At 38.1% G+C, this 20,074-nt stretch overlaps 1 protein-coding gene across 13 annotated transcripts in view; it reads right to left on the bottom strand.

The window, feature by feature from the left end:
* Positions 1 to 19,573, bottom strand: part of SNAP91 (synaptosome associated protein 91) — a 139,161-nt gene extending 119,588 nt beyond the window's left edge. For 5 of the 13 annotated variants that reach the window (XM_081040034.1, XM_081040045.1, XM_081040046.1 and 2 more), the window contains exons 1-2: positions 18,898 to 19,098; positions 17,879 to 18,038 (exon numbers count right to left, since the gene is read on the bottom strand). In XM_081040034.1, coding sequence (XP_080896160.1) covers positions 17,879 to 18,008 — 130 coding nt within the window. In that variant the 5' untranslated portion in view covers positions 18,009 to 18,038; positions 18,898 to 19,098. Of the gene's footprint in view, positions 1 to 17,878; positions 18,039 to 18,413; positions 18,870 to 18,897; positions 19,099 to 19,152; positions 19,201 to 19,254; positions 19,415 to 19,455 lie in introns of those variants that run through there. The other 8 variants (XM_081040042.1, XM_081040041.1, XM_081040039.1 and 5 more) reach the window with 8 other exon arrangements.
* Positions 19,574 to 20,074: the final 501 nt, after the last annotated feature.

The following is a 20,074-nucleotide window of genomic DNA, read 5'->3' as shown; positions in this document are numbered from 1 at the left end:
AATAACAATAATTTATAGAGCAATTTAGAGTTGAAATTTGGTTATTATTTCTGTTTTTTAACAAATATATTCATTTAAAGTTTACCATATCCTCACGTTGCCTTAGAAAAGAGACTAAGTTAATTAGTCCAAGAGCACAGCCAGAGAGCAATAGAGCCTGGAATTATACTAGGTCCTCTGATCACAAATCAGTACTCCTTCTGCTGTACTTTCCATCACCACCCAAAGTCCTTAATTAAAAAGTATGTTAAAATAAAGGCCTCAATAGCAAATCATCAAAAGACATAACTGATGAGGGGAGAGATTGTTTCAGTAATTTGCACCCACCCTCTCCACTTCACCCCCCCCAATTAGACAGAGGAGGTCCTTTGAAGGGGATTTGTCTACCTAGCTAATTAACTAATAAACTGCCTTGAGGTCTCACCCTATTTTTTATTCCCTAAAATAATGTTTTAACGGGTTTTGTTTTGGATTATTGCTACTTGTGACACTTGGAGACACAGACAACAAGCAAAAAACATGCTGCACAGGAAAAAATGTCTTGCAATTAGTATCCTTGGTGAAATCCTAACTCTTCCCTCATTAGCTGCGGGACCTTGGGTGGTCCCTAAACTCCTTAGGCCTTGTTTTCCTCCCCTGGAAAGTAAGGATAAGAGTATTTCCCTTCCAGGGGTTTGTGAGGATAACAGCAATTGATCACATACATGTGCCAAGCACAATATGTAAGCCTCGCTTTCACTCTTACAGAACCCCTTTATTTTAATTCACTTAAATCTTACAGGAAAAGACAGATTGCTAATGCATTATACATCAAACAAGGGAATCAAGAATCACCTTACGTTGAAAAAGAAACCATATCCATGTAGGTACCTGAGTAGCAACTCAAAGAAAATTTCCTGGTACTAAAATTCAAATGTGCTTTGTGTAAAGCACTGATTAGTATCAAATTTGATGGCTGGAGAAAGTTCAGATGAAAATCTAAATGAGAAATTCAAAACATCTTTTCCATGTCTCACAATAGCTATAAACATCTCCATTAAATGCAAAATATAAAGTCAGCCTTTTACTATCAAACAAACCAAAATGAATTCTGCACTTGGCACTATCCAAGTTGAAGGCCAATTCTTGGTGTCTAGGTAAATCCAGGGAGCAGTTTGCATTAGTACCCAGTACGGATCAATTGTCTAAAACAAGTTATGGCAAACCTATTTCATCTTAAGTTTCATCTATGACTGACAGTAGAAATTCAAAGCACTGTATATGGATGCACTTTGAGACCAAATGAAAGTTTTGAAGAATGTCAGGATCAATTTGCAATGTCTGCCAAGGATGGAGGAATATACCGTGAGTCTACTGACCAGCCATTAGTTATCCATTTCCAGAATCATCTGGCTTCACTGGAAAAAAATTCACAGCAGCTATCTCATTACTAGATGCTAATGATCACATGATGGTGGCAGTGAAATCTCTGGGGCAAACTCAGCGGCACAAAATAAGTGTTTTTAAGATACAGGTGACAAATCACAATCCAATTTCTTTTTCTATGGACACGGTGAAGTTAATGCTGTGTGCTCACTTCCCGTTTCTTTCTCCTTCTGAACTCACAGCCAGACTTCATTTCCCACCTTTGCCTACATTATTGGAGAGCCAACTGAATTCTTGCCAATGGAATACAGGGGAAATGATTTCTAGTCCTTGATCTAAATCCTCCCCTACAATACAGTCGGTCCTCACTTAATATCATAAATAGGTTCTGCAACTTTAAGTGAAATGACACATAATGAAACCAATGTTACCATAGATATAAGCAAGAGCTGAATTCCTCCTACTGCATCTCATCAATAATGAAACAGAGTTGAAAGAAGTGACATTACCTGAGGACCTGCGTATTCCCCTTTCTGCCTCCCTCTGTCAGACAGATACATAGAATCCAGTGGAGAACTTTGAAACCCTAGGGCATAAAATCCCTAGATAGAACAAGCCTTCCACAGAAGACTGTTATATGAGCAATAAATAAAATTTGTACCAGGCCATTATCTCTTGGGATTCCCAACTAGGCAGTTCTGGTTGAGACTGACAATCATAGTCTTATGCCACATATTCAGATATGTAAACCATGACCTAACCAAAGCAAATCAGAATTCTTCCCTATAATTTCGTATAACTCTAGTTGTAGAAAGAGAGTTCCTTTCTCTCGATGAGGTTGTGGTGATGTGAGCCTTAGTCCATCATGTTTCCAGACACATTGAGAAAGTTCATTTGTGAGAATTAAGGAGGTGCTCCATCACTATTGTGTGAACTGGAGGTAAGAGAAAGAGGAGGTGTAGGGACAGAATACTGAGCGAGCACCAGAAAGACCCAGCTTCATCCCTGTCTTTCGGTTACAAGGGCAAAAATGATCCTCTTTTTGCCCGAACTAGTTTGACCTATGTTCCTGTAACCCATAATAAAAAGTCATGATTAATATGGATATAAAGTAGAAAGTAAAAAATCTTCAACCTGCAGACAAAATACTGGCATATATTCTACCAAAATACATATTATGGGCATACACACTTTCAAAAAAAATGAAAACCAGATCATATCAATTGTCTTTCTGCGTAAAATATGCTTTAAAAATCTCATTTTTCAAGGTTTCCCAGTATCTTATTGTTTGGATACACCACCATTTTTAAATCAACTATTTATGTGTATTTAATTTTGCATTCCCATACACTGTATATATTGCTGCAACAAGTACCCTTGAATGAATATTTTTCTCTATTTTTACATTTATTTATCTAAGATAAATTTATAGCAGTTAAATTGCTGGATCAAAGGATTTTCAAGAGTTTTGATCGATATTACAAATCCACCCTCCCAAATATTTGTACCAATTTACACTCTCACCAATTGAGGGCCCAGTTTACACTCTTCTTTTTCCATTTGAAAAAGTAATACTGAATTCAACCAATGGCATAGGGAGCATTCTCAGGAACACTTCTGAGGTCACAGCCGGCTGAATGAAATGATTAGTATAACCCACAAGAAGGATCCGAGTCACATCTCCATTCCACTGAGATACATGGATAGAACAGACCCTCGACAGAGTAATGTTGCTGTATTGCACACGGTTCTTCACAAAATGCAGTAAAATATAACTAAAAATTAAATGACTCCTTTGGAACAATGATAAGAGAATTCGGGTGGGAAAAACAGAATAGAAAACCACAAAGCAATGAGGAGATGCAGGTATTTAACAGTGCAGCCTTCTCTTTAGCCCAGCCTCAAATCAGCCTTCCATTGAACTTCCACGGCCATAGTTATGCTCTTTCAAGGGTAGCCAGAACCAAAATGTACAACGTTACAATACTTAATGAAGAGACCAGAAAAACCTGAATAGACTGCAATCCTGTTGCGTTAGGGAGACAAAAAGAACAACATTTCATCAAGCCGTGGTCTAACTGAATTATTTAGCTAGATGATAGAGGATTTGTAAGATGTACAATGTGACGCTAATTAAGTTGATAGGGAAATTACAGGAAGTTTTGAAATTTCATTTCAGGAAGAATCAATAGAATCTTTTATGACGTATTTTTAATATTTATCTTGAGGAAAACAATTACAGAGGATGGTGACATGAAAACAACTGGCTTCGGAAAAAATAGGAGAAAGGTAAAATTCTTCACTTGGATATTTTCTTAACCTAAATTTTTAACTTTAGCTTTTGTTCTTTAGTGTTAACAGACTAACAAACAAACCCAGTGAAGTATGGCATTAAAATACTTAGATACACTCAATATATATGATGATGAGAGGTTTATTTTGTTTTAGTGTTTCAGATTTTTAAGTTAAGCCTAATATATAAAAATCTCTGATTTCAGTGATGATACTTAGGAAAGTTATAAATTATGTCACCACAATCATAAACCAAACTAAATAGCCTTTAAAGTTTAACATGCAGTTTTTAGAAGACTTTCAACTAAATTACCTAAGTCTGTAATCTTTTTTGTCTTCATTGTCACTAATGGCATAGGTAGCATTCTCTGGTGGCAACACCACCAAGAACTTCTTACCAAGAACCAAGCAATAGGTAAGAAGTGGGAAAAGATACAAAGAGGTCAGGCTCGGAGGAGGAGTCCTGGACCATCAGGAACTGACTGATGCTGTGCATTGTGTCACGAGTGCCTTGGGTGATGCATTTATGGTGACTCTGAATTCAGACTGTTAAAATGTTTGTGTGTGTGTGTCTCTCTGTGTGTGTAAGGTCTGACAGTTAAGTTCGTGAACTTGTAGCAACAATGTTGCTAACCTTTTTTGATAGCAGAGGGATTATTCATTATGAATTTGTACCAACTCCACAAACAGTTCACCAAGTCTACCATTTGGAAGTGCTGAAAATGCTGTGTGAATAAGTTAGATGACCTGAACTTTTCACCAACAATTCATGGCTGTTGCATCACGACAATGCACCAGCTCACACAGCACTGTCTGTGAGGGAGTTTTTAGCCAGTAAACAAGTAACTGTATTGGAACACCCTCCCTACCCACCTGATCTGGCCCCCAATGACTTCTTTCTTTACCCCAAAAAAAAGGAAATATTGAAAGAAAGATGACATTTGATGACACTCAGGACATCAAGGGTAATACAATATAATTCTGAAGGCCGTTCCTGAAAAAGTTCCAAAATTGCTTTGAAGTGTGGACTGGTGTCGGTGCAGATTCCCAACGGGAGTACTTCGAAAATGACCATACTGATAATCAGCTATGAGGTATGTAGCACTTTTTCTAGGATAAGTTCTCAAACTTGTCAGACTTCGTATATGTATACATACACACATATACACATATATGTTTAAATAATTTTTCATTTCCTGGGTAGAAAATGAAATATCCCACACAGAGGATATTTTCTGGCATAGATACAGCAATCAGAAGTAGATGAACACAGCAATGACCCACGGGACACCTGCTCTAGGCAGATAAGAGTTACTCAGTATTAAGACATATATAATGCAGGATATTGCCTCTCTGGGGCTCAGCTTCCTCATCTGTAAACATGAACAGGTTGGACAACTTGTAAGTGTCTCTCCAGCCTAGAAGACTTCCCAGATCTCGCCCGTTTACAACTCAGCTCTCATCTCTTAAAATTCTCGGGCCTCTTAAACTCAGTTTTCCAGCAACACTTAAGTTCTTTAAATTCCTAAAATATGCCTTGCTCTTTCTGAGCTTCTTCCTAGATAACAGATAACGCAGCAGCCCTTATCCACACCTTAGTGAGGTTAAATCCCACTCATTCTTCAAGTCGGGCTCACACATCACTTCCTCTGCAATGGACCTCTACTGTAGTCTTTGCCTCCCCTGTTAAAAATCTAATTCTTTTTGCATGACTTGTAATTATTTCTTTTATTTTTCTGTATCCCCTACTAAGTTGCAAGCTGTCTGATGCTAAGAATTGTGTGTATCTTGTTCACCATGGTATCCCTGCCTCTTGGAACAATTCCTGGTATTTAGTAAATACCCAAATATTTGCTAAATGAATAAATAATGGGATTGTGTTAAATAAGCTACTGAAAGCCTCAATACTGGAAGTAATTTATATTTTCTCCAAACAGGTCATTAAAGGCCAAATTAAATATGATAACATTTATTGCTCTCTTTACAAAAGCAAAACAATCCAAAGCTTTAGCTTAAGCTTGTCCCCTTTCCTTACTGCTTTTCTAAAACCCTCAAGTTGTTAATGGTAATATTATCAAGTTAGGGAATAATATCACTATATACAGTACATAATATCATTTCAGTGAAACTTGACAGTATGTAGCTACTTCTGAAATAATGCTTTTCTCCCATAACTACCCTTACTATTTATAATGTACATACTTACGAATTATAGAATGAATATGGAAAAGCAATGCTACCAAACTCTATCCAATTCAGAACAAACTAAAGCAAGTGGGTGCATACATACATACATACACAAAATAGTAACAAAGAATTTTCTCTATATTACTACCTAATACCTACTATCTAATCATTGGTGATATGCACCAAGAGAAATATACACAAGCTTTTAAATCCACAACTAAAACTCTCTTCGTATCAAGAATATAAATTTCCCCAAACTAAATTTTTATCATATCATATGAATGTAAGTGTTGAGAGACCTTCAGGAAATGCACATTAATATCTACATTGGCAATTTTATGTTTCTTTTATTTGTTTGTTTTCCTTCAATATTACATACTTCTATTGCTTTCATAACTTTGAGAGAAAGTGGATCAAGTTTAATTCCTTGCTCTTCTGGAAGGTTAGCAAGTAAAATTTTTAAATACAAATTTTATTTTAAAAAAGGGCCTAAAATTTGGTAAATGTAAAATGTGTAATAAAATAAAAAATCATTCAACAAAATGTTTACCAAAACCTGCTCCCATGATATGGTTTTAGGGATAAGGTAGTTAGGGATAAGCAGCCTCAATGCAACTGCAGACCAGACAAAAAAGAAAACCATTGAATAGAATCCCACCATAGCTCTCTGAGTGATCTGACAGGTATATAGGTACGTATGCACAGCAACCCTTCTAAGAACTGAGAAAGAATGGCTAAAGCTAGGGTTTAGATATGAGATTTAAAAAATATATTACAACACAGAAACAGCATTTCAAAGGTTCCAAAATAATGCATAATGAATCTAATAAATTTCAAAGCTGCTCGGGAATGAACTGTGTTGTGTGTGTTGGGGGGAAGAAGGTTAGTGGGGGAGAGGCAAGCACAGAGGATAGGAAAACAGGCTGGTTCCATTTCTAGTACACAGGTAGACTATCAAGAAAATAAATACCTCATAACCTAGATTAATATTATAGGCATTCTTCCACCCATTTGGGTGAACTCACGAGAAAATAAAAGTAATCCCCAGGTCCAACAAAGAAAGAAGATGCAGAAAACCCATGGTAAACTGATACTGAGGAGAAGGCTCCCTGAGGCCATGTATTAATCTGCATGGACAGAAGCTTAGATTTTTAACAGCCCTGTGAGGAACAGGAAACAAGGTCTTTGGGACTAAGCAAGGTGCCTATTTGGAACTGAGACCTCCACATAAAGCTGGGATCTTCAAAGAGTTACTTCCTTAGCAAACTTAGGAGAGAGGGGGAAGAAAAAAAGAACATCTCCCAGCAAAGGAAGACAAGAGAAAATCTTGTCCCACTCAGTCTAGATTCTGAGTAGATAAAAGGGAAAAGTATCTCTGGGGCATTTGTAACCATAGCTTTCTCCTTGCCCAAGTTTGTGATTCACATTTTGACTAAAGAATCATATTCCTCTAGCCAAGACCCTCAGAGTCATACATGTTTCAAAATTTAAGAATTTTCAGATTTTACAAAAGTAATATGGGATATACACCATATATTAAGCAACACCCCAGTATAATCTGGACAGCACACAATAATATGACAACGTTTCTATAGGTCAACACATGAAACTTCATGTTAGGTAGTATAATGGTTATATCAGGTCAAATTTTGCCATAAAATAATTTACAAAAATAAAGGTCTTTTGAGTTTTTTGGATTTTCAAATCATGGACCTAGACCTCCGCTACATGAGAAACTCCAATAGCAGACATTAACTTAAGACGCTCCCAAAATAGCAGCACTTGTAGGACCTAGCAGAAGCAAACACAAATCCTCTTTAGGTGATCCTAGGCTTCCCAGAATTCCCACAGTTGAAATCCTAGTCAATATGATCTCAGAGTCCAAAATTACAAAACACACGAGGACACAAATCATGACTGAGAGGCAAAAACAACAGCAGAAACAAAACTTCATGTAATGGATCTATCTATGAGATACAGAGTATACAATGAATTGTGTTCAAAATGGTAAAGAAATAAATGAGGAATTCAAAAATGAGAGCAAGAAATGTAAGTGATCAAAAATAAAAAAATAAAAAAGAGAACAAAGTTGAAAAGCTTCAAAAATGAAAAAATGTAAATGAATAAAATTAAAAACTAAGGATGAGTAAAAGCAGACAAGAAAGGGCTAAAGAGAATTAATGAACTGAATGAAAGATATCTGAAAAACAAAGCATGCTGAACAGTAAAGAAAATAATAGAAACTATGAAAGGTATATTTAGAGATATAAAGAGATATAATGAGAAGGCCTACCATATGTATAATCATATTTGAAGGAGAGATGAAAGAGAATGGGTGTAGGTAAAAATTAATGGTAACTGAAACATTGAGAATTTTTCAGAATTTATGAGACCTGAATTTTCAGATTCACGTAACCCAAGTTCCAAATAGGATAATAAAAACAAGGTTATATCTAAACCTACACATACTACAGAAGGACAAGACAAACAAGATTTTAAAAGCCGTCACAAAAACAAAAATAGGTACCTAAAGACATTAGGAAGACTAATAGTTGACATCTTAAGAGCAACAATGGGAGCCAAAAGAGTGAAATATTATCTTCAAAGAAAAAAAATAACTGTCAATCTAGAATTGCATATAAGGACAAACTAACTATATACAAAAATAAACTTGAAATGCATTAAAGACTTAAATGTAAGAGCTGAAACCATAAAATTCCTAGAAGAAAACATAGGTAGTAAACTTTTTGACCTTGCTCTTAGCAGTATTTTTTAGATGTCTCCTCAGACAAAGAAGACAAAAGAAAAAATAAACAAATGGGACAACCACAAAATAAAAAATTTTTGTACAGTGAAGGAAACCATCAACAAAACAAAAAGACAACCTACTAAATGGGAGAAGATATTCACCAATGATACATTTAATAAGGTGTTACTATCCAAATTATATAAGGAAGTCATACATACAACTTAACACACATACACACACACACAAAATCCAATTAAAAAATGGGCAGATGACCTGAATAGGTAACATACAAATCATCAACAGACATATGAAAAGATGTTCAATGTCACTAATCATTAGGGAAATGCACATTAAAACCACAATGAGATATCACCTCATGCTTGTCAGAATGGCTATTATCAATAAATCAACAAACAAATGCTGATGAGGATGTGAAGAAAAGGGATCCTTTGTGCCCTGCTGGTGGGATTGCAAATTATGTAGCCACTATGAAAATCAAAATGGAGATTCCTCAAAAAATTAAAAATAGAACTACCATATGACCCACCAATTCCACTTCTGTGTATTTATCCAAAGAAATCCAAATCACTAACTTGAAAAGATATACGCACCCTTATGTTCACTGCCGCATTATTTACAATACTCAATATATGGAAGCAATCTAAGTATCCATCAATAGACAAATGGGTAAAGAATATGTGGTACATATATATAATGGAATATTAATCATAAAAAAGAATGAAATCTTGCCATTTGTGACAACATGGATGGATTTAGGAGGTATTACATTCAGTGAAATAAGTCAGATAGAGAAAGGCAAATACCATACGATTTCACTTACATGGAGAATCTAAAAAACAAAACAAATGAAAAAAAGAACAATAGATATGGAGAACAAATTGGTCACCAGATGGGAGGTGAAAGGGATTAAGTACAAATTTCCAGTTATAAAAATAGTCACAGGGATATAAAGTACAGCATAGGGAATATAGTCAATAATATTATAACAACTATGTATGGTGGTAGATGGGTACTAGAGTTATCGAAGTGATCACTTCCTAAGTTATATAAGTGTTTAATCACTATGTTGTACACCTGAAATATAATATTGTATGTCAACTATAATTTAAAAAATAAATTAAAAAGAAAAAGGAAAAAAGAAAATCTTAGACATAATGAAGGAATGGTGAGCAAAGAAGTCAAGGTGGATACAACTAAATAAAAACTGCATATATTGAATAATGTCTAGCTTTAGGGTTTAAAACCATGGTAAAATTAAAACACTGGACAATAATAGCACGTAAGTAAGAAGTGAGTGATTGGAGTTAAAAGTTTCTTTTCTTTGGGAGAAAAAAAGAGATGCTGATTTACTTTAGATTTCAAATATGCATGTTCAAATTTTAAGGATAATCATTAAAGAACAGAAATAATATATATATATATAGCTTCCAAACTACTGAAGGGGACAGTTGGAATTAAAGCAAAAACTGAAGTAACTGAAAGGAGGGGGCAAAAAACAAGCATGGAGAAGTGGTAAGGGCAAATCACTAATGATTATATAACAATAGTTATGGTGGTAGTAGGAGCAGTAATGATACTACCATGTTTCCCTGAAAATAAGACCTAATGGGACCACCAGCTCTAACGTGTCTTTTGGAGCAAAAATGTAAGACCCGGTATTGTGTTGTGTTGTGTTATATTATACCCAGTCTTACATTAAAATAAGACTGAGTGTTATATCATATATTATTGTATTATATATTACATAAGACCCAGTCTTATATTGTGTTAAATTAAGACTGGGTCTTATATTAATTTTTGCTCCAAAAGATGCATTAGAGCTAATGGTCTGACTAGGTCTTATTTTCGGGAAAACACGGTAGTAGTAGCAACAGTAGCAAAAACAGCAATTGTGCTAGTTATGGTTAACAGTAGTGGTAATGATAACTGATGTTTTTTTCTCCATTTATGTGTCAAGATCTGGGCTAGGTCTTTTACACGCACTATCTCACTTGTTTCTCACCAAAAGTGAGGTTGCTGCTATTATTAATCTTCATTTTACAGATGAGATTTATTACTTATCTAAATGAAGGCAGAAGACAGCTAAAGAAGGAGATTTCAGAGAGTTTTTAATAATTAATAACCCTCTGGACTAGAGGGATGAGGGATACCTCCCAGGTTAGTGGCTTGGGCATATGGGTGGGCAATGCCTAGTACCTAACAGCAATTCTAATGTTTGAATGAAGGCAATCAAAGACGCCATATCCAAAGAGGGGTAGAGTTGTGTTTGTGTTCTTTGGAATGGTGAGCTACTGTTTCAAGAAGTTTGGTTGTGAAAGAAAAGCAAGGGATGACAGGCTGACTGCTGGAAAAGGGTCATAGAGTCCAAACAGACTTGTGTGTAGGTGGTTTTGTTTTAAACAGAGATAACTGAAAATGTTTATGAGAGATAGAAGGGGAGGTTAACATACAGATGACAGAGGGAATAATTGATAAAGAAAAAAGGAGAATTATAATTTAAAATAAAATTGCTAACTGTAGGAAAATAATCAAATGATGAGGCCCAAAAGCAAAACCACATGAAGCAGGCAAAGATCCAGCTTCTCTCTCTTGAGTAGCCAGAAACAGTACATCATAAAATCCTTTAGAAGATATTAGATCCTAGATGAGAGTATAAAGGATCAAATATATGGTAATGGAAGGAGAACTGACTCTGGATGGTGAACACACAATGTGACATATAGATGATGTATTACAGAATTGTACACCTGAAACCTATGTAGCTTTTACTAACAATTGCCATCCCAATAAACGTTAATTTAAAAAAAGATATTAGACGCTTCTTAAAGGTGCATAAGAGAGAAACCTTGAGGACATGTGGGCTGGCGGTAGGGGGTCCTCCCTCACACACTTGGGAGAGCAGGAAGACAGCTACAGAAAGCTGTGGGCTTTAGGGTACAATTCTCTTTGGTTTGTGCCCTAAGAAATACTCCATCATTTTTTACTTATAGGTCATCATGCAATTGATATTGGGTATGTCATTCAACTATTCTCCCTTTTATGAGAAACAAAAAACAGAGCACATAACACTAACACCTAAGAAAAAACAGCCAACATTTCACTTCACAAGTAAACAATATATTCCTCTGAAAAGAGGAAGGTATTTACAATATTTTTAATGGCAGAAACGTGGCTTTTCAAATTATTTAACTGCACTATGATTATAATTGAAGGTTCTCTCAGTAGCTGCTGGCTCAGGAGTTGAGTCACCTAAAATACGACGCAGTGAGGAAAGCATCCCTGGTCCCGAGGGAATAGCAGTATACAGTATGTCACTTCTGACCCTCCTTACCAAGTTATTGAAACCAAGATAAGCTCCAAAGAACACTCTAGCCTAGCATCAATAAATTTGAAGAGAGGAAATAAGATATTTAAAGGATATTTATTTGTGAAAAGCTGAGAGATCCATGGCAATTAAGTATCCAGATTAAATTACAAATAAGACTTCAGTGGACATCTATTAAACATTAAAACTAATATGGCAATGTACCAAAAATCTAGATTTTAATATAAAATGCTACAAGCTAATTTTGTAGTTAAGATCTGAATTTACCTACTACATACATAATTTTACTTATTTATATATATATACAATTTTTTAAATCACTAGAGCAACTTTCAAAAAATTAATTTGAGTTACCAAGTTCATAATGGTTTTAAGAAAACATCTGCTCACCACATTGATTGCCAAAGGGGGGAAAACATCTAAAATGACCCCAACATATTTAACATTATACCATAAGAAAAGATTTCTTTGAAAATGAAGATGTAAAAAGATCCAGTAAGAAATCCTTATTGTTCCACTGGCTAGTAAAAAGCCTCCTTAATTACTTAAAGTCATTTCAGAAGCAAGCTCCCTACTATTGCCTAAGACTCTTTGCCACTCTTCTGCTTCCCTGGCTCCTGCCAACCCCTGAATCTCACATGATCCTTTCTCTCCCTTCTTGGGATGCTGAGCATAGACTGTAAACATTACAGGACCACGCAGATTGGTGATAGATTTATGATATAATATAGATTTATATATAGATTCATGATATAATAATATCATAAATTTATGATTTATGATATAGATTTATGATATAATAATAAGCTTATAGATTTATGATATAATAATAATAATAAGCTTGAAAGCTTTTCAGAAGTGTATTTTCCTCATCTCTTCTTGATTGCCTAACAAATAATATGGATTGTTCTAAACCATCTTCACATTTAGACGAGGTCTTCTGATGAAATCAAGAAGGAACACAGTATGCCTTGATATAGAAAAATGAAAAGTATATTTAGACAATAATAAATAGTTAAATGATAATAACTGGAACCAAAGTAAAATATATTTACAGTAAGCTAGTGTATGTCTCGTATTGAAAGTTGCTTTAGTGTTCAGTAAACTTTTATACATTGTTCCAATTAATATATTTAATAAACTTTGCTTACTTTTTGGATCTTAGCATTGTAGAAAGCTCTCTAAATTACCACAAATATAAATATGGTTTTAACTGAATTTGTGCGCAAATAGCATTTCTATAAATCAAAATATATTTTATACCAGGGGTGTCAAAAAAACGTATACACATGTTAAGAGCTATGTATTACTTTTCGAGTTGAATTACGGCAGCAATGTGTAGTATGACGTTTGCTCAAAAGACGGCGTTAATCAAACGAATGCTAAGTGTCACCATGCGACAGGCAGGACAGTTAAAGAAAATGGCAGAAACAGTTGTCGTTTGAGGAGCACAAGACCATTTTGAAGTGGTATTTGAAATTCGAGAATGTTACCTAAGGACAATGACAATGGAGGTGTGAGTATGCAACAGAACCTCCAACACACCTAACAATTGCACGCATTCGTAAATTTGAGACGCATGGTACTGTGTGAGCAAATTGAAAAGGCATGTGCAGCAATGCAAGTGGACACTTTGGTCCACATTGCCCAAGCAGTAGTTCCCTGTAATCAGAAGTGTCTGGACGCTGATGGGAACCACTTTGAGCACCTCCTGTAATTGCAGAAGTCAAACGGGACTTGTATTATTTATCCTTTGTTATTGGTATGTACTTAGTATTACAACTTTAATACAGTTTTTTCCTTTCTTAAAATGTGCATACATTTATATTTGGCACCCTATGTATATACCAAGCAAGTTTATTTAAAGGAAATGAACTTTTAGGTTTAAGTTTTCATTTTATATTTACTCATAATTTTTTTTTACTTATTAGCAGATACTTTATGAATACAATTAAAGCAGCAGGAATTTTGTGGTAATGTGCCATATTTCCCTTGAGTCTAAACACAGACCATATGTCACCCTACCTTTATCAGATATTCTTATAATAAATACAATCTTATTTTTTTTTAACGTGAGAGGAAAAGAATCATTTATAAAATGAAAATATCTCTCAAACATAAGATTCAGAACTTGAATCACCTGCTTATTATGTGGGATAAGCTCATTATTGAAAACCCTCAAGAGGTTTAGAATACATATATGTATATATATATATATATATATATCAGTTATATATACATATATCAGTTATATACATATAACTGATAATTTGGCTTTTCAATAAGGTTTGGTTTGATGTCAGTAGTAATGTCTAAGTTTGAATTTTGATAATCTTAAATAAGGTACTTTATAGCCTATTGTTCATAAGAACTATTATTCAAAATGAATCTTTGTGTCAGGGCTGCAAAACTTTCCAAATTTTCCTTCTGCAGGTGTTACACTTTTGCCCAACTTTATTATTTTTTTCTTGCTGTTGTTCTTTAACCTTGACACAGCATTTGGATAGGTACTGGGTGGCCTACTGGATCTTGTTACTTTATTATTTGACTTGAGCTATCCTTTATGCCATCAACTATAAAACTATAAAAGAAGAAAAGCAACTGAAATGCACAACAGTTGTAAACAAGAGGCAAATACTTGCTGGGTCTTGGATGTTTTATGTACTATCAAATAAGTATACAAAGTTACAAGGGAAAGGAAGTGAAGATGTGCAGAGGAACCCAGAAAAACTGTCAAACTAACATTGATTAGGTGTTTAACTTTCATGGGCACAGGGCAACATTATTATAGTAGGGTAGAGTACGGAATAAAAGTTTTACATAATCCAAAAGTACCTTAAAATATATAATGCTTATTTAGATTAGGTTAACCTTAACCTTTACATTTACTATATCAATGCTGATTATAGTGAAGCTTCACTGAATATATTTTTTCTCTAAGAAACATACTGTTATTGGAAAAAAAATCTGAGAATATATGTCTAATTTTTCTCCACCTTCTCATCATATGTTATTCGGCTCCAGATGTTAACAAATAATTTCTTCAAATGTATAAATCATGTACCATTAAGCATCATTTTATAATCACTATAATTAATAATTTTCTTGGCCTATTAGCCTAAAGAGAAAAAAAATTATCTTTTAAACCAGTACTTTAAATAACATTAAATACACTTTTCATAAAGATTTTGAGCCTGTTCAATTAATCTGATATCTAAGAGAAAACAAATCACAGAACCATAAACTCTATTCTTATATAATCTTTGAATCCAAACTCCAAACTAGAAAGTTATACACAAATCAAACTAATTATAATTTTTTTTGTTTTTGGTTTCAAACCCCCCACTCTACATTTTGTGCTCTTTTCCTCCCAACTAGTATTCAATAATTTCAAAATTAAAACACTAACTTTAAGAATGCTTCAGTGTCTATAAGGAAAATTAGTTACATGTTTGCATTTTTTAATACCAGGTTTGACTCACTTTTATAACTGATAAATTACTGAAATCCTCTGAATAAATTACTAAGGCAGCTTACTGTTATTTAATAAGAACTGCACAAGGAATTTTGAGCCCTCTCAAAAAGATGCCCTCTTACAATGCATATAAACATTATTTATATACTCAAATTTCCCATATCATCTTTTCTTAAAATAGGACACATCAGTAATGTGATATTTATCTTCCAAAATTCTACCCTAATGATGGTTGTAACTGCATATAATTTATTTTATGACTTAGTGGAAAAGTAAAATGCTGAAAAGAAAAACTAACACTTCTCAGTACTTGGCATTTGATCATTATTTTAAGTGACAGAATTAAAAATTTTTTTAATGCATATCATAGAGACTGCAAGGAGTGTGTTTACTGTGATGCTCAATTTCACACAAAGCCATACAAACAGGATGGGTGTTGTGAAGATCAGACCATTCAGGGTAATATGGTTCCTTTTTCTCTGTCTCTCAACAGAGAATGTTCCTAAATAAACTACAGATGGCAGTTGGTGCAGTGGTTAAAAGCTTTGAGAGTTAATTACCCTCCATGAATCTGTTAAGTAGTGATAAATTAATAATGTAAGGCCCAGTGCATGGCATACAGTAACTGCTCAATAAACGTTTAGCTCATATGATTATTCAAATTAATAATTCAATACCAGTTCCTACTTCAGCTGCTTTAAATACGGAATCTTACCCTTATGTCCCACATCTTTAACATCACCCCACTCACTAACATATGCTGCAGACACTGGAAAACCTCCCACCTTGAAAATTTTAAAGAGACTTTTCCAGATCTAAAAGATTAAGGTGACTACATATATAAATATGGAAAAGTCCCTCTTTACCTGAATAATGTTTTCATGAGATGCTCAAAATGCAAATATTCTGTGAAATGCATTGATATATCGATTTATCACATTCATAGCATTTAGCCAATCCATAACCTACAGCTTTCTTATTATGAGGATTTACTAGACTGACACATACCTTTAAGACATGAGTCATCCTACCAGAGTTGGGGAAACTGATGGAAAGATGGCTAAATGATTCAGCATGCTGCAGCAAGACAAGCTGGTCATGAATTTGTAATTTCCACTTCTGTTAGGTGCCCTAGCCCCGGTAGCCTCTCTCATTCTGTATTGTATATGTAACACATGATGCCATAATCAACAAATGCAAAAAATTACCCCAGGAAAGGAATAATGGTGTTTTTTCCTCAGACAAGCTAATAGAAGCAAAACTATTTAATTTAATGAGACAACAGGTTCACATGGCTGGATAACCCTTTCAATGTCCAGTTGTAAGTTTCAAGTTTTGCTTATACAGTTAATAGCACTAGAGTCAATTCTAACACTGGTGCCATTTTTTTCAGCAGCAACAAGGCAGACACTGGGGAATGCCTGAAGCAAAGGAAAACCAGGAAATGGGCAAAGGAAGCCAGATGACAAATGGCTATACCTGTGTTTCTCATACCAACACTGACCTTTACCAACAAACATCGGAACAGGACAGATCCTAAGCAGGTCAAAAAGTCTGAACAGCAACTCCAGAATACACTCTGATGTAACCTTATTTAATAAGGAGCCTCACTGGCTAAAGCAGGTGAAAGCCTTTTTCTACGGGTCCCTATTTGCCCTTCAATAACAAAAGATTTACTGTTAATCAAATAAACATTTCAGACATATAAAGATTCCAAGTTACTTTTTCCATCAAATAACCAACATGGGGGAAAATATTATGAATCAAATGTTTTAATCTAAAATTGCACCATCTCAAATGCTGGGAAAGTACATCCATTTTGTGACCACAGCAAAGTCATTCCGCCCAGTAGTTTCTGAGAATGGGACAAAGAAGTGTGCCAGGAAGTGTCAAATGAAATCGCCATTATCTATGAAGTGCAATTTCCTCATTCAATAGCTTGAATTTATTTGTTTAGTGTGGTTACATACAACAGACACTCACCCTCCCACACTCACAGACCAAATCTCAGCAGCACACTGAAAAAGAGGACACTATTCAAAAACTATCCAAAACATATTTAGGAAATAACTAGGGTGACAAGTTTGACCTTCCATGAATCCATCTTTTGCTGTTAAGATCGTGCAACCCCTGATTTCCTCTAACCTGGAAGAGGTGGGCATGGATAAAGGGGAAAAAACAGCGAAAAATGCCTAATCCAGAACGTACAATTTCTAGGTATCTTATAGTATTTATATATGTTTCTCCATCAAGACCTTGGAGGTCAATAGGAAAAAAAAATGGCTCAGAGACAAGGTTTCAGGGCTGATCCAAGGAGATCACAGTTGGAGATTTTGAGCCCAGGGGCAACAGCGCTGGGAGTTCGGAAGGCCGCAGCATTAAGGACAGTGAGCCCAGGCTGCACCGCAGGCATCCAAGGCGCCTCTGCCGTGCGCATGTCCCACTTATATAAAGAGATGCTTACAGTCCAGGTGCTTTTTCTTGGGGCCCATCACTTCATGAGTGGTGGCTTTGCAGACTGCTCTGGCTACAGCGGAGCCTGTCACGCTGTACTGAGCCGCGGCGATCCGATCCGTGAGCGTTTGGCCCGACATTTTCTCAGTCTGCTTCTACTGTCTCCTTTTCTGCGGGGGGAAAAAAGGGGGAGATGGTCCCGCTTTAACCCGCAGACCCTACCCTCGGAGTACCCAGGCCTTTCTTCCTCCAGCCACACGGCGGCTCTCTTCGCGGTGCCCGCCCCGGTACCACTTCTAGAGCCAGCAACGCGTGAAGCCTCGCTCCTGCGACGCGATGTGGGGGTCTTGAGCAAGGGTAGGTCCCTCACGGAACCCCAGCGCGGGCTCGGGTCCCAACCTCGTGACACCGTCCCCGTCCCAGCCCCGCCTCACCGTTTCGGCGCCCCCCTGTCAATCAGCACTTTGCCTGCAACCTGATCCCCGGGTGGCGGAGTGGCGCGCGTCTGGGTTATTCCCTGGGCGCCGCGCCCTCCGGGTGCCCACCTCTCACCTCCCCGCCGCAGCGCTGCCTCCTTGCAGCCCGCAGGCTTGGGAGAATGAAGCGGATACTCAAGCCTTGGCCGCTTCCCTCCTCCTCCTCCTCCTCGCGCTGCTGCAGCAATGGGTTCGTCCTCCCTCGGTCACAGTACAGATTATCCTAACGTTGCGCCATATTATGCCCTCGCCTCCCCTTTCCTCCCCGCCATCGCCGCCGCCCTACGCCCGGGCTCCCTCCCCCGGCTCCCAAATCCCCGCCGCAGGCGCCTCTCCGCTCTGCGGAGGCGCCAGAGACCCCGAGCGCCTCGCCCTTCCCGGCAGCCGGGCAGAGGCGGGCTGACAGCCCAGCCCAGCCCCCCGCGCGCCCCGGAACGCGCCGCGGCGCTGTCACCCCGCCGCTGCCCTTCTCCGCGCCCTAGGATTATCCTCTCCGGATCCCCGCGCGGCCCTCCACGAGGGAGGGGGCCGAGCCGGGGCCGCGGGTACTCACCCCGCCCGCCGCAGGTTGAGCGGAGCCTGGGCTGCCGAGGAAAGCCGCGCCGGGTGGGTGTGTGCGGCCGCGCGCGGACCCGGTACCCCGGGGCGCGATGCCTCCAGCCCTGGCCCGGCCCCCGCCCTCAGCTCCGCGGTCCCTGCGCCCGCAGCCCGTGGCCCCAGGAGCCAGTGCCCGCCCGCCGCCGCCTCCTCCGCCAGAGCTGCCGCGTCTCTCTAACACTCCGCGCTGCGTCCCCATCCCCGCCCCCACCTCAGCTGTGGCTGCTCCAAAGAGTCAGGTGACGACGGCAGACAAACCCGGGCGAGCTCTCCACGGAGCGCCTGGCTGCCCCCCCCCCCCCCAGCTACTCACACACGCCGTCCTCTCGGGCCGGGAGCTTACAGGCAAGGGGGGGGCCGCACGCGAGCATCCCCGGCAAGCGCCAGAAGAGAAGGTGGCAGGGAGGCCGTCATCCACCCAGCCAACCACCCTCCGCCAGGCGCCCAGCAGCCCCTCCACCCGCCCGCTGGACCCGCACCCGACACGCACTGCGTGCGCGCGCGCCGCACACACCTGTCCGCCGCCTGCGGGATGCGCTGGGATCCGCGGGGGCGTCGGTGCAGCCCAGCCCGTGGGCTTCCGGAGTTCTGCCCCGTGAAGGCCAAGGCTAGGGCGTGGTCGCGCTCTGCCCGACTGAGTCCAGCCCCTTCTCCCCGACTTTCTGTCTCACACACGCCCTCCTGTCAAACGCAGTCTTGGCCCAGATGGGCAGGGGGATTTAAAATGTTAGATTTCTGCTGGCCAACCGCACCCATGACCTGTGCGTCCTCAACTTCTTGAAGCTCCTCTACTTGTCTTAGTTACAATTGGGATCCAGGATGGGCAGGTCATTCTAGCCACTTGAGTCTTAACGGCTACTAAGGTCTGCCGCAAGGACGAATAATTAACAAAGCCATGAATCGAGTCCCCGATTATATTACAGTAATCATTTGGGTGTGTACGGAAAACGCTTTGTACCTTTAAGAAGTAATTTCTGCCAATTATATTTGAATGTCTTAAGTGTTTGAATGTCTCAAGTATATTCCAATTGCATACATGAATTTCTAAATGGATTTGGACTTGGTTAATAGTTTCATGTGTTGACATTTTCAAAGATTTTTTTTTTTTTTGCCTTAACCTTAAAAAATCTTTT

Source organism: Rhinolophus hipposideros (genome assembly GCF_964194185.1).
Source record: "Rhinolophus hipposideros genome assembly, chromosome: 3".
Taxonomy (NCBI): Eukaryota; Metazoa; Chordata; class Mammalia; order Chiroptera; family Rhinolophidae; genus Rhinolophus; species Rhinolophus hipposideros.
Note: the sequence above shows the minus strand (reverse complement) of the source record. Positions and strands in the feature narration are given on the sequence as shown.